This window comes from Podarcis filfolensis (genome assembly GCF_964270895.1).
Source record: "Podarcis filfolensis genome assembly, chromosome: 3".
NCBI classification, from domain to species: Eukaryota; Metazoa; Chordata; class Lepidosauria; order Squamata; family Lacertidae; genus Podarcis; species Podarcis filfolensis.
In genome coordinates this window covers 58146947-58159279 of record NC_139606.1, presented here as the reverse complement: position 1 = coordinate 58159279, position 12333 = coordinate 58146947, and the positions used below count along the sequence as shown (strand labels likewise).

The 12333-nt window shown below is 39.0% G+C and overlaps 1 protein-coding gene across 19 annotated transcripts in view; it reads left to right on the top strand.

The window, feature by feature from the left end:
- PTPRK (protein tyrosine phosphatase receptor type K) overlaps nucleotides 1-12333 on the top strand; it is a 330222-nt gene that overhangs the window by 176506 nt on the left and 141383 nt on the right. For all 19 annotated transcript variants that reach the window (XM_083607580.1, XM_083607578.1, XM_083607575.1 and 16 more), the window contains exon 6: nucleotides 5864-6038. In XM_083607580.1, the coding sequence (XP_083463706.1) occupies nucleotides 5864-6038 (175 nt within the window). The remainder of the gene's footprint in view (nucleotides 1-5863; nucleotides 6039-12333) is intronic.

The following is a 12333-nucleotide window of genomic DNA, read 5'->3' as shown; positions in this document are numbered from 1 at the left end:
TGACCCTAAGCATGAATGTTTGTACCTCTCCAATGCTATATGCTCCTTTTACTTCCTGGCAATTGATAGATCACTGTAGTCTTGTATAACTGTCTTTCATCCCCATGCATTAAGATTTACAAGTGAGAACCTACTCAGATTCTGAATGCCCATAAATCAGCCTGCCTGTGTGATATATGAGAGCTAGCAGTTTGCCAGTGCCCAACCCTAGAAGATTTGGAAGTCAAATACATCTTTGTTTGAGATGAACTTCTTTTTTTTTTTTTTTTGGCCAAGGATTTGTGCATGATAGATGAATATGAGTAATAAAAACTATTGATCTTTGTTTTGGAAGAGTGGAATATCCACACACTCACACCCCAAATTCAGTCTTTGGGCAACTTTGTTCATTACATGTTGAATCTATATACACAGATCTGTAATATAATGAATGGCCGGTGATTTCCACCCAATGTATTTTGCACTAGTGAAGGGCACTGGTCTTCAACAGGTGGGTTGGGACTCACCACTGGGTTATGACCTGATCCACGGCGAGTTGCAACAGCAGCACTGCTAACATACAAATGGAGAGCCAGTGTGGTGTAGTGGTTAAGAGCAGTGGACTTGTAATCTGGTGAACCAGGTTCAATTCCCTGCTCCTCCACATGCAGCTGCTGGGTGACCTTGGGCTAGCCACACTTCTCTGAAGTCTCTCAGCCTCACTCAGCCTCACTCAAGGTTGTGGGGGAGGAAGGGAAAGGAGAATGTTAGCCGCTTTGAAACTCCTCAGGGTAGTGATATTAAATCCAAACTCCTCCTCCTCCTCCTCTTCTTCTTATTGGGGAATGGGGGGAGGGCAGTGGAGAATTAAGGAATGGGTTCCCAATGCAAGTTTGTATTAAAGGTGGATCCTGGGTCTGAAAAAGTTGAAGACTCCTGCTCTAGGAAACATGGAGTGGCTGTTGTTTCTCAGTAGATGTGCGAAGCATGAGACCACCCTTCCTTGAGAACACTTCCTGTCTCTCTGTACCTATATCTTTAGGCGCCAGGCGAAAATGTTTCTCTTCAACTAGGCTGTCTGCTGATTAACATTCTATGCCCTTTTAAATGTTTTTGTGGGAGGCACAGTATGGGTTTGTTTTGTTCATGTTCTTGTTTTTATTAGTGCTGTTTTGTTTTCTTATTTTGCATTTTTATGCTGTGAACTGCCCTGAGATTTTTGGATGAAGGGAGGTATAGAACTTAAATAAATGAATAGATAATCAGATGATAGATAGATAAATGGATAGACAGAGATATCTCCAACGAGAGTAGTCTTTTGTGCCTGTAACTTGTTTACTTTCCCCTTTAAAAAAATTACTCGTGGAAATTACTTTCCTCCCGCTGAACAGGCTGGCAGCTCTGGAGTTTTGAATTCTTCCTGTCTCTTGCCTGCATTGGAGGCAACGCTGCTAACTAAGCCTGTTTTCTATAGCACTTTGCTTAGGCCCTAAGTCGCTACCTTCTTAAATCAATCCTTACTGGATTCCCAGGTGTATTGCTGTTACACAACATTGCTTTTAAAGATTTCTTGCTTCACACCTCTTTACTTCCCCTCTTTACTATAAAGTTAATTCATAAAGATCTCCTTGCCTTTTCCTTTTCTTTCACGACCAGAGTCTTGTAAGCAATTTATGCCTCATCTTGTTCTGTCTCATTGCTGCCCTGCAACTGTGGTGACACATGATTCAGGGGGAATTGCTGCAGGTTCAGTCCCTCCAGACTCAATTCTGCAAATTAGCTAGTGCTTACAGTACATCCAGCATTACATCATTCTTCAGAAGATGTCTCTCTTTATTATAGCTCTTGTAGGAAAGTATCTTTCCAGTGTTCTTTTTCTGTGCTCTTGATAGTGTTCCCATAAAAATAGCTTTCTTTTCTTTGATCACAGCAGTCTGGCTTTTTACATCCCTCCCCCCTTTGTATCCAGCATGCATACTCTGATCTCTGATAGTAGTGCTTGCAATGTTTTGACCATTGATTTCCTAGTACTTTACAAGTACAGTAGTTTGTTGAGTCTGTCATCATAACATATTGCTCCTGTGAAAGATAAGAGTTCTTTTTATATCAGTTGTTCCAAACAGAAACTGCAGTAGGTTAAGCCCAAGCTTAATAAAGTGTCCTTATGATTAACCTAGATGGAATCCAGACCTCAGATACATGCAGTCTGGTTTGCTTCAGGAGAAGCAAGAACTTGCCATGAGCCTTGATCTTGCACATCCCTCATCCCATGCCTTCTCTTTTGTATACCACAGGAGATCAAGAACGTCCACTTTCAGTTTTAAGTTAAACACAGTTCCTTGTGGTGTCTGGTCCCAAGTAGCTGTGGTTTGTTTTTACTATAGTTATACTAAAGTATGATGCCATCCTGGTTCTTGACCTACCAGTTGAAAACTAGAGCCTTGGAACTTGTGCAGCTCACTCATATGCAACAGTGAGAATCATTCTCCATGTTTACTCTCAAGTAAGCCTCATTGTGTTCAGCTGGACTTACTTCCTGCTGAGTGTTAAAGTTTACAGCCTTTGAATATGGAGTTGAAAGCCCACATGTTTGTCTTCTGCTTTAATGACACTGCCAAAAGGGGATAGAATCTTGTATATTTTTAGGATTGCTTCAGTACATTTTAAGAAAAAACAGGTGGTAAGATGCTTTTGTTTCCTTTGTTAGTTATATATACATATACTGCATGGTATACATCCAGTTTATTTGAGTAAGCAGTATGAGCATGTAACTTCTGACAGTGGGTGCAATCTTTGTTTAAATCTTCTTGACTTCAGTGGAATTCAGCCAGCCTAATTGCATACATATGATTGCAACCAAGGCATTAGGAGTCAGTTCATGTTTTCTCCATTGGCACTGAGACAGCTACTGAGGGATGTAAATTCTCATTTATCTATGAATGTGACGGTGTATTGGCCATAGTACCACCTGCACCAACATGACTTTCCATTCATGTTGGCTGAATTCCACTGAAGCCAGGAGTTGTATATAGTTTATTTTTATTTTTTTTGTTAAAGCAACAACAACAACACAAAAAACCTAATCTGTTAATTTAGAGTGCAGGCTTATAGTGCTGAAGATCATTGTGTCCTGTTTGGAATAATTTATTGGTAATGAATCACCCATCCTGAGTGCATTGCCCTCAGCTTTTGAGGGAACGGGGCAGGATGTAGATATGATTAATAATGTGAACAGTATTTTTGTGTACTTGAAATTAACTTCAATAAAATATATATAAATATTGGTTTTATAAAATAAAAGGCTTGAGGTTTCTCCAGGGAATGCTTTTCTGATGGGTCATGGAGCTTTCCTTTTTTGCCAGTGATATATAATTGAAGATGCATATTTCTCTAATATAAACTTTGTATATACATGTCACCTGCTTCTGCCTAATATTGTACAGCAGAGAGAAATGTAAGAATGATTAGGTGTGATTTACACTTTCTTGGTGGTCTTTCTCATATTAAAAGAGTGCTTTAGAGACACTGCTATATAGTAGCACTGGACAAGCAGTGCTGCAACTTCAGTCTTTATACAATTTCATTTGAGATTTTTCTTGGAACTCTAGTCTAAAATGTGTATGTTTGCATACAAAATCCCTCTTGTCACTCTACATTCCATCTTTTGAAGCTACTGCTGTCATTTAGGTTTGAAGAGAGCCTTCCCTTTTCGGATAAATGTGATCATTTCCCCTGGCTCCTTAGTTTGCAGTTCCTTTTTTGTTTTACCTTATAACAGCAGCAGATGATAAGTTCATCCTGGTTTGAATTTAATTCTGCCTCAGTTAACTAGGTCCTCCACGGGACAATAGCTCAGAGTCACATAAGCATCACTCTGTAGCCTCAGTGGCTGTTATCTGAGTAGATTCTCTCTGGGGATGCCTAAATGCTACTACTGTTGGCCCTATTGCACTACTTCCTAGGGACTTTTATTGTCAGATTCTTCACTGATTACAAGGCTACAGGACACATCACTGACCATGTATAATGTGTTGTGATTTCTTTCTTCTACCTTCTGCCAGCCTGCGGTTTTGGTTTACAAACTGTGGCGGCTGTTGAGTTCCCATGAACCCTACTGACCACATTCACACAATTGCATCTTTGCCTATAAGGTGTGATATGAATGAGTTCATTGCTCCTTCTAGGGGCATCTGCATGCTGCAATGTAGAAATCTTCAGTTAAGCAAAGTTTAGAACCAGCCAGGATCTTAGAGCACGGTCTGGTTTAATATCCTGGCATTATTTCATGTTGCCTGGTTTAATTGCTTGTGCTGCAAAAGGAAGAAGCAAAGGGGCTCTGTGTGGGGTGCAAAAGGCTTGTTTATCTTGGCTGATTTAGCAGAGAGAAGATTGTCTGCAATGGGGCATTATGCAGGACAATTGCTTCCCTGCATTGTTTTATTTTTTGTAGACCATACAGTACATAACAATTCACAGAAAGTAGTCATGAGAACCTTCTTTCCCCCTCTCTTCTTCCTTTTGATATGATTAAATCAGGAATGACACGAATTATTTTAAATTAAATTTTAATGTTTTGCTATTTCACAACTTGACTACAAACCTATGGCCGTCCGAAGTGCAGCTCCCACCAGCTTCATCCAGGGTTGATGGGAATTACAGTCCAGCACCATCTGAAGGGCCTCAGTTGCCCTGTCTCTGGTTTACCCTGTGGACAGCATACATTTGCATTGTTAAATGCCCAGGTACACGTCAGGGAATCTTGACTAGATGAGGCTGTTTTGTAAAGTGTGGGAACTGTTCAGAGTTGTATATGCATAGTTCATTCATTTTGCACCTCTTTAAAAATGCTCAAATAGTCAAGTAGTCACAGATGCAGCACTGTGTATACCTATGATAGTGGGTAATTTACAAATGTTGGTAAGCTAACAATGTCCAAAGGGCCACAGCTTCACCATTTCCATCCTAGAGGTTGTCTGCAGGGCTTTAAGGGGGCATTCTTTAATGCTTTATCAGAAATCTTGCACAGAAATGTTTGGTTCAATATCCAAATCTGGTTAGTATTGATTAAGTACAGGCCATTGGGAGAGGTAATATTTGCTTGTTTGCTTACTATATGATAGCATGTGTTTTGTCATACCAGACATGGGGAAGAGAGACAAGAGATTATTGTTTCTGGCTGCAGTTAGGGGGAAAAATGGAGTTCTCCATACTTTAGAAGTTGACAGTTCTTCAGAATTCTGCCATGGCTCTCTGCTTTCAAAATATATTGCAAAAAGGTTCAGTTTTCCAAGACTTGAAATATGAGAAACTTACCATGGGTTGAATCTATCAGTCTCATTGTGTGAGCAGAACAGCTTCCGCTCATGCAGTGGTATTTTTTCTCCCTCTCCTCCACTTCCCCTGTGCCCCCAGCACCCTAAAGCTCTGGAGGGTTGGGAGAAACTAGAAAGCAGATTTTGAGCATTGGAGTGGGAGGGGAGGAGAATTCATTGCACAAGCAGAAGTTGTTCACTGGAGACAACCCCATGTGTTTATATTGTCGTTGTATATTTCCTTTTCTGATATACTTCACTTGTGGATCTTAAGCATCAGGATACCCAGTACAAAGCTGCCATCTATTTCTAACAACATTTCATGGTCTCTACTAACACGAAGTCATTCACAGTGGTGGATGGGGTGCAGTGTTCAGAGTGCCAAGAGAATATTGGCCAAGCTGCCTATAGTACCTTTTCCTTCCTCACATAACCTCTCTCATAAAGATGGGCACCTTGCTAAGGTTCCATATTCCCTTTCATTACTTGCCAAGTTGCTTGTTTTGTGATCCTACCAGTCAGATGCTGTTTTAATCACCCAGTCTTTTTGTGCTGATTTCCTTTTGTTCCAGAGACGAAATGGAGAAGACATTCCTGTGGCCCTAACTAAAAACATAAATCACAGACGATTTGCTGCTACCTTTAAACTTCAGGAAGTGACAAAAACAGATCAGGATTTATATCGCTGTGTTACTCAGTCTGAGAGGGGATCTGGAGTCTCCAATTTTGCTCAGCTTATTGTTCGAGGTAATTTTTTTTCCCTTTCTGATTGCTGACATCAAATGTTTTAAAAATAAAAATGTGTTTATCTTGATAATACCTTGAACTCAAGTGATATAGAGAGGAGAAGCCAATTGGATGTTGCTGGAATCCTCATGGAATAAAACAAATGTGGCTGGTTTCTATTTGGAAAACCACAGATTATCTAAATGATATTTAATGACATAAAAATGTTTAAATATTTATTCCATGGAGTTTGCTTTGTTTTTATGCCAATAGAGATGAAAACCTGACTTAAATGTTCCCATTCATTATTATTTTTCTATAGCCTTACTGTACTTAATATTGTTATGTGTACAGAAATCTCTGAGTGGTGAGAGACATCATAGTTTCCAGCACTTACCATAGGTCTGGTTCCCCTGGAATGAAGGTCACAGGACACTGTGGTGCTTTATCACAAATTGTACAAAGAATATAGGAAGTTTCTTTTTGTACTCAAGCTGTGCACGTGCACAATACATTCAAGGTCCATCCTTCTCGCAAGGATTCTGAGAACTGCAGTTCATTCCTGACAAAGCTGCAATTTCCAAACCACAATTTCCAGGATTCTTTGGGAAGGGTTGTGTGCTTTAAATATGCTTCAACTGTATGGTGTGTGTTCCACTTCTAGATCAAAGTTAAGGAAATAAAATTTGTCTCCCATTGAGGAATGCTGACATTTTCAAAGTCATCATTTCCTTTTTATTTCAAGTTCTTAAAGTATTTAAAAGTTTTACAAATTATATTTTATACTATTTTATATATGCTGCTTAGAGGTTTTGTTTGACTAAGTGGTCTATAAATTTTGTCAAAACAAAATGAAAAATAAATATATTTTCAACAACTCGTTGATTCTACCTAAGATCTTAGATTCAGGTAGGTAGCTGTGTTGGTCTGACGCAGTTGAAATAAATATCATTTTTTTAAAGAAAATGTCCAGTAGCACCTTAGAGACCAACTAAATTTGTTGTGGGTGTAAGCTTTTGTGTGCATGTACACTTCTTCAGATACACTGAAACAGAAGAATGTATAAGGGTCTGGTGGCATATGTTTCAGTGTATCTAAGGTGCTACTGGACTATTTATTTATTTATTTAGACTAAGATCTTAGAGTTATCGGCTGCATCAGCTTGAAGCTTGAGTACATAGAGTTCCTTGCTTCCCGCTATATTTGAAAAGCAATATGCAGTAGTAATGCTTCCTTGTTTGTCTGGATAACCACCAAATAAACCTCGTTAGTCAAAAACATACCCTGGGGGATAAGCTACCCTGGTGTTAAAACTCTGCTGAAAATTAACTATAGTGACAGGTCCTATATCTCGATGGCACTTTAAAGCTGACATCCTGCTACATGGATACAAAAGATGGTAATTTTAAAGGAAATTTTTGGGCCACTGATACGAATTGCCTTTAATAAGAGCTGGCATAGTATTGCCCATTGTCAAAGATGACCCAGGGGTAAGAGTTTATTAGTGCATTTCTTCCTAAACCGAAAGTGACAGGGCATGCTTAAGGTCTTTTTGTTGCTGTTTGAAACAAATGAAAATTTCAGTGTGGAGTTCCCATGCTGAAGAGTATCGATCTACGTGTTCCCTCAGCCGCAGGAAGAAGAAAAAAGATACGATGAAATGCAATTTACTTTGTCATGTTCTGAGTATTGCTTCCATATCATTTTGAGTAATGAGAATATCTTCAGCTTGTAGAAGACAAACTTTGACAACACGGGTTATTAGTGAATGGAAGATGAATAACAGCAGCTGCTGATAAAATGTGTGTTAAAACTGGCCTTGTCTGATTGCCCGAGTACGTTAGATTGACTATATATTTAAGGTGTGCAGTTTAACAGTTACAACTGGCATGCCACTGTGGAGGATGAAAGCAGGCAGGGTAGAATTTAAAAATAAAAATATATATTACTCTGTTGAGAGAAGCTTTGTGTTCATATATTTTTTTCTTTATTACTTGAAAATTGGAAGTTTCATGCATAAATGTCTAGAAATATGACAGAGGAGCATGCCATGTACAGTGGTACCTTGGTTCTCTAACTTAATCTGTTCCGGAAGTCCGTTCCAAAACCAAAGCATTCCAAAACCAAGGCACGCTTTCCCATAGAAAGTAATGCAAAATGGATTAATCCATTCCAGACTTTTAAAAACAACCCCTAAAACAACAATTTAACATGAATTTTACTATCTCATGAGACCACTGATCCATAAAATGAAAGCAATAAACAATGTACTGCAGTCACACAATCAGTCAGTCAGTAGCTGAACTGGGTTCCACACAGTCACAAAAAACAAAAATGCTGCAAAAAACATACACAAAATAAATAGCAAAAACAGACAGACCTCAGCGTAACACTCAGAAACGGAAGTGTGGCACTCAAAACGGAAGCGTAACACTCAAAAAGGAGCACGTTCGGCTACTGAAAAAAGTTTGCAAACCAAAACACACACTTCTGGGTTTCAGTGTTTGGGGCCAAGTTGTTTGAGTACCAAGGCGTTTGAGAACCAAGGTCTGCTAAATCAGACCCTTTGTCCAGCCAACTCAGTATTGTCTCCACCGATGGGTGGTGGCTGTCCAGAGTTTCAGACAGTAGCATTTCCCAGCATTACCTAGAGGGATTGAACCCAGAACCATTTGGATACAAAGCAATGGGATCTACCACTGAACTATGACCCTTCCCCATTCATACAAGTTATTGCTAGCCAACATCTAGACTTGTCACCGAGACTCCTTCACATTACTGTAGTAGAGCTTAGGTGACTTATTTCATTGCATTCTTTTGACTTCACATACAAGTTTTATAGTTGAATTATGTTTACCAAAGGGGTTTTTTGGCATCTGTCTCTCTCAGGAGACAGTGGAAGACTGTGCCTTTGGAGGTCGAGTCAAACCATTGGAGAGTTATAGCTCCTGCTGTAGCTGTAGAGACGGATGCTGGAGAGACATGTTTTATTGTAGCTGGGGTAGATGAAGGTGTACAGTTTTGCTGCTACAAGTGCACCATGACATTTCTTCTCCCTGCCTTCCTCCCAGTGATCATTCCTCATCTGGTCACTTCTGTGGATTCTATACAATGTTTATAGTTGAATTATGTTTACCAAAGGTGTGCCATGTCAATAATGCAGTGCTTGCGACCTGTGACGAGCTGAGAGTTATAGATTTTAATTGATTTCCATGCCACAGCTTTCACACTTTAGTATTTGTATTAATAGGTGTCTTATCCCATCACTCCTGCAAGGGATCTGACTAGTTTTGCGTAGGCTGACATAACTAATTAGAGTGAATAATCTCCTAAATATTCCTTCAATATCTTAAAATGAATTTGGTGCCTGGCGTTATTCTAATGATCCAGTCAAGTTTCCCCAAAAAACAACAACAACAAAAGGCTCTTTCTTAAGAAAGAAAAAGGCACATATCTCTCAGGGAAATTGATAATTGATCCCTTTTTGTACCATTTGTAAATGCCTTGGAGAAACATTGAAATTGTAAGACTGTGTGGCAGGGGTAAGGTTCATTTTCATCAACTCTGACATTCGCAGGAAATTTCAAATATCACACCCAAAATCAAACCATGTACACATTTAACTACTTGTGGAAAGGAAAACAGAGTATGTGTAAAAATCCATTTTATAAAAATATAATAATAACAATAATATTAATAATAATAACAGCCCCCACCCCCATTTAACAGGCCGTATATTATTTCGTGACTGAAAGCCTGGATAAAGAGGAATGTTTTCACTGTCATCATGTAAAGACGGCAATAAGTGACCCTCTCTGGGGAGAACATTCTACAGATGGGGAGTCACCACAGAAAAGGCTCATTCAAATGTGCCCACAGAGGCCTTCCTTGATACCCACCATGTCCCCATTTCCTTTCCACTGAAATTAGACCTAGAAAGCATTCTTTTGTAGCCAATGAACTACATTGTGGTGTGCAGTTTGTTGTGGTGTGTGTGTGTGAGAGAGAGATCCACAGCAGTTTCTCCAATTTGCAAATGTGCCCACAAGCCCCAAAAGCTTGGTGGCCCTTATTCTATAGTAAAGTCCTGTGTTAATTTACCAAAACTGAGAAATTAGCTAAAAGTAACACATTACATGCAGCACAAAAACTTTGGTTATGTAACATATATGTGACCAAGCTGCTGAATACATTGCACGACTCAAGGGCACTTAAGTGACTCTTATTCCAGATACTCAAGACTTAGAGGGGCACTTGGACCTCATTGACCGAGCTATGCAGGCTACTCAGATGGTGTTGTGTAACAGCCTGAACTTCCCTGCCCTGCTGCTTGTGCTGCTTTACTTTTTCAGATAGTCAGCAGACTAAAATCAGAGCACAAATCCTCCAGGCTTGAGAGCCAAAACATTTCATTTGAGTGCTGCATCTCTTAGAATAAACAAGATATTTTTACTACTAAAATTAAACTTTATATTTCTATGGCAAATTTGATTAGTGCCTTAGATATAAATTGTGTATAAGTTTGTAGGAAAACAGGCTGTAGGTCCCATAAATATTTTGTAATGAAGCAAATAGCCAGTTGGCTATTCATATCCAAAATGTGCTTGGTTAGGTTTTCTTGAACTGGTAAACACCAATATGTTTAAATTATAAAACTATCCTTGCATGATGTGGAAACTGTTAAATATGGTTATTTATAGTGAGAAGAGTGTTGTTTGCTTGCATTGACTGTTTAATGACCCAACCAGCACTGATGCACATACAGATACAGATTATAAGAACTGATGCAATGAAACTGTTCATTTCTGAGAACAGATTATATTAGCAATCCAGACATCACCATTGCTCTTTGAATTTGTATCTGTTCCTGTAAGAGTGTAGAATGTATTCATGACTTGCTCAGATTGTCCATATTTAACAAGAAATTAAGGCATGTTTATAGGTGTACTAAACTAAATTCCAGTTTTTTATTGTTCTTAGATTTTGTTGCTAGCTTTGCTTCTCCCTTCAATCTCTTCCCATACTTAGGTTTGTTTAAAAAATGAGTGCTTGGGGAAATACAGCAGGAAGGCTTTCACAGTATTTATTTAAATGATTCCTATCTGCCACTCACTGTTGGGTACAAAAGAAAAATCTACTGGGTTTGACATCTCTGTAGTGTTGTGCTGGATTGGTGAGCCGATGTATGGTAATGATGAAGAAGGAAGCCGCTTGGAATTCAACCTAGATGGTAGAAAATGCAAGATGTCAGTGAAGCCATATATTAAAGAGAATTTGAATTGGAAACAGAATCCCAACCTGCCACTGGGGGCATTTTGATCATTTTGATGTATTAAACTTTTATAGCAGCATTCAGATGAAGCTGAATTACTATACTTAATCTTGGGTGGTTTATGGTCTGCTGAGGTTTTAAAGCAGACATTGTTTGAATGAGTGAATCTGGGGTTAATAATAATTTCCCCTTATTTTTGTACACTGGGTGTGTGCAGTGTGTGTGTGTAAACATCGTACAGTGTCAAATTGAATTGCTGACAACTTGAACAGCCTGAAATGTTGAATACTGTGTATTGCACCTGAGATTATTTTGTTTAAACAATACTATATGTCTGTGTTTTGTGTGTTCGTGGATGTGCACCCACCGTATGCTTGTAATATTATATATTGTGTGCATGTATGTGCATCGACATAAAAAAATGCACCCATGACACATATAACATGGTGGAATAAAGAAGCAACTTTACTTTTTCCTACAGCAAAAATCTAAATTCTGTACGGTTGTCTTCTTTGTCAGTAACCACAGATGAGCTTTCCAAGTCCTGAGCACGGCAGTAAAAAGAAATCAATTACTATTAGAGTGGCACTCTAGGTTAGAGGCATTATGGGGTTCACACTTGGTTTTGCAGCAGGGAGATGATACTTAGCTGCAAATCAGGCATGATGCAAAAGATGGATGAGACAGAGTTCAAGGAGCAGTAATGTGAGGGTCCAGCACTATCTTTCCAAGCTGTCTCAGCAGCATGATGGATGGCTTGGTAGCAAGAAGCAATAATACTTGATGATGAAAGATTCATCTCCAGATCATGAGCCACTACAATGCCTACCTGGCTGGTGCTCCAGCAACACAGTGATTCCTGATTTGTTATAAGGATCTAAATTACTGTACTTAAGCAAGCAAACCAGGATGTTCAATTAGGAACCAGGTTTTTTGTTTTTTTTGGCAGCTGCTAATGAAGAAGGTAGTGTATCAACCATTCCTGCTCATTGTAAATGTAATTACCCCATATTTATGCATAGTACTTGTTGATGAGATCTTGTA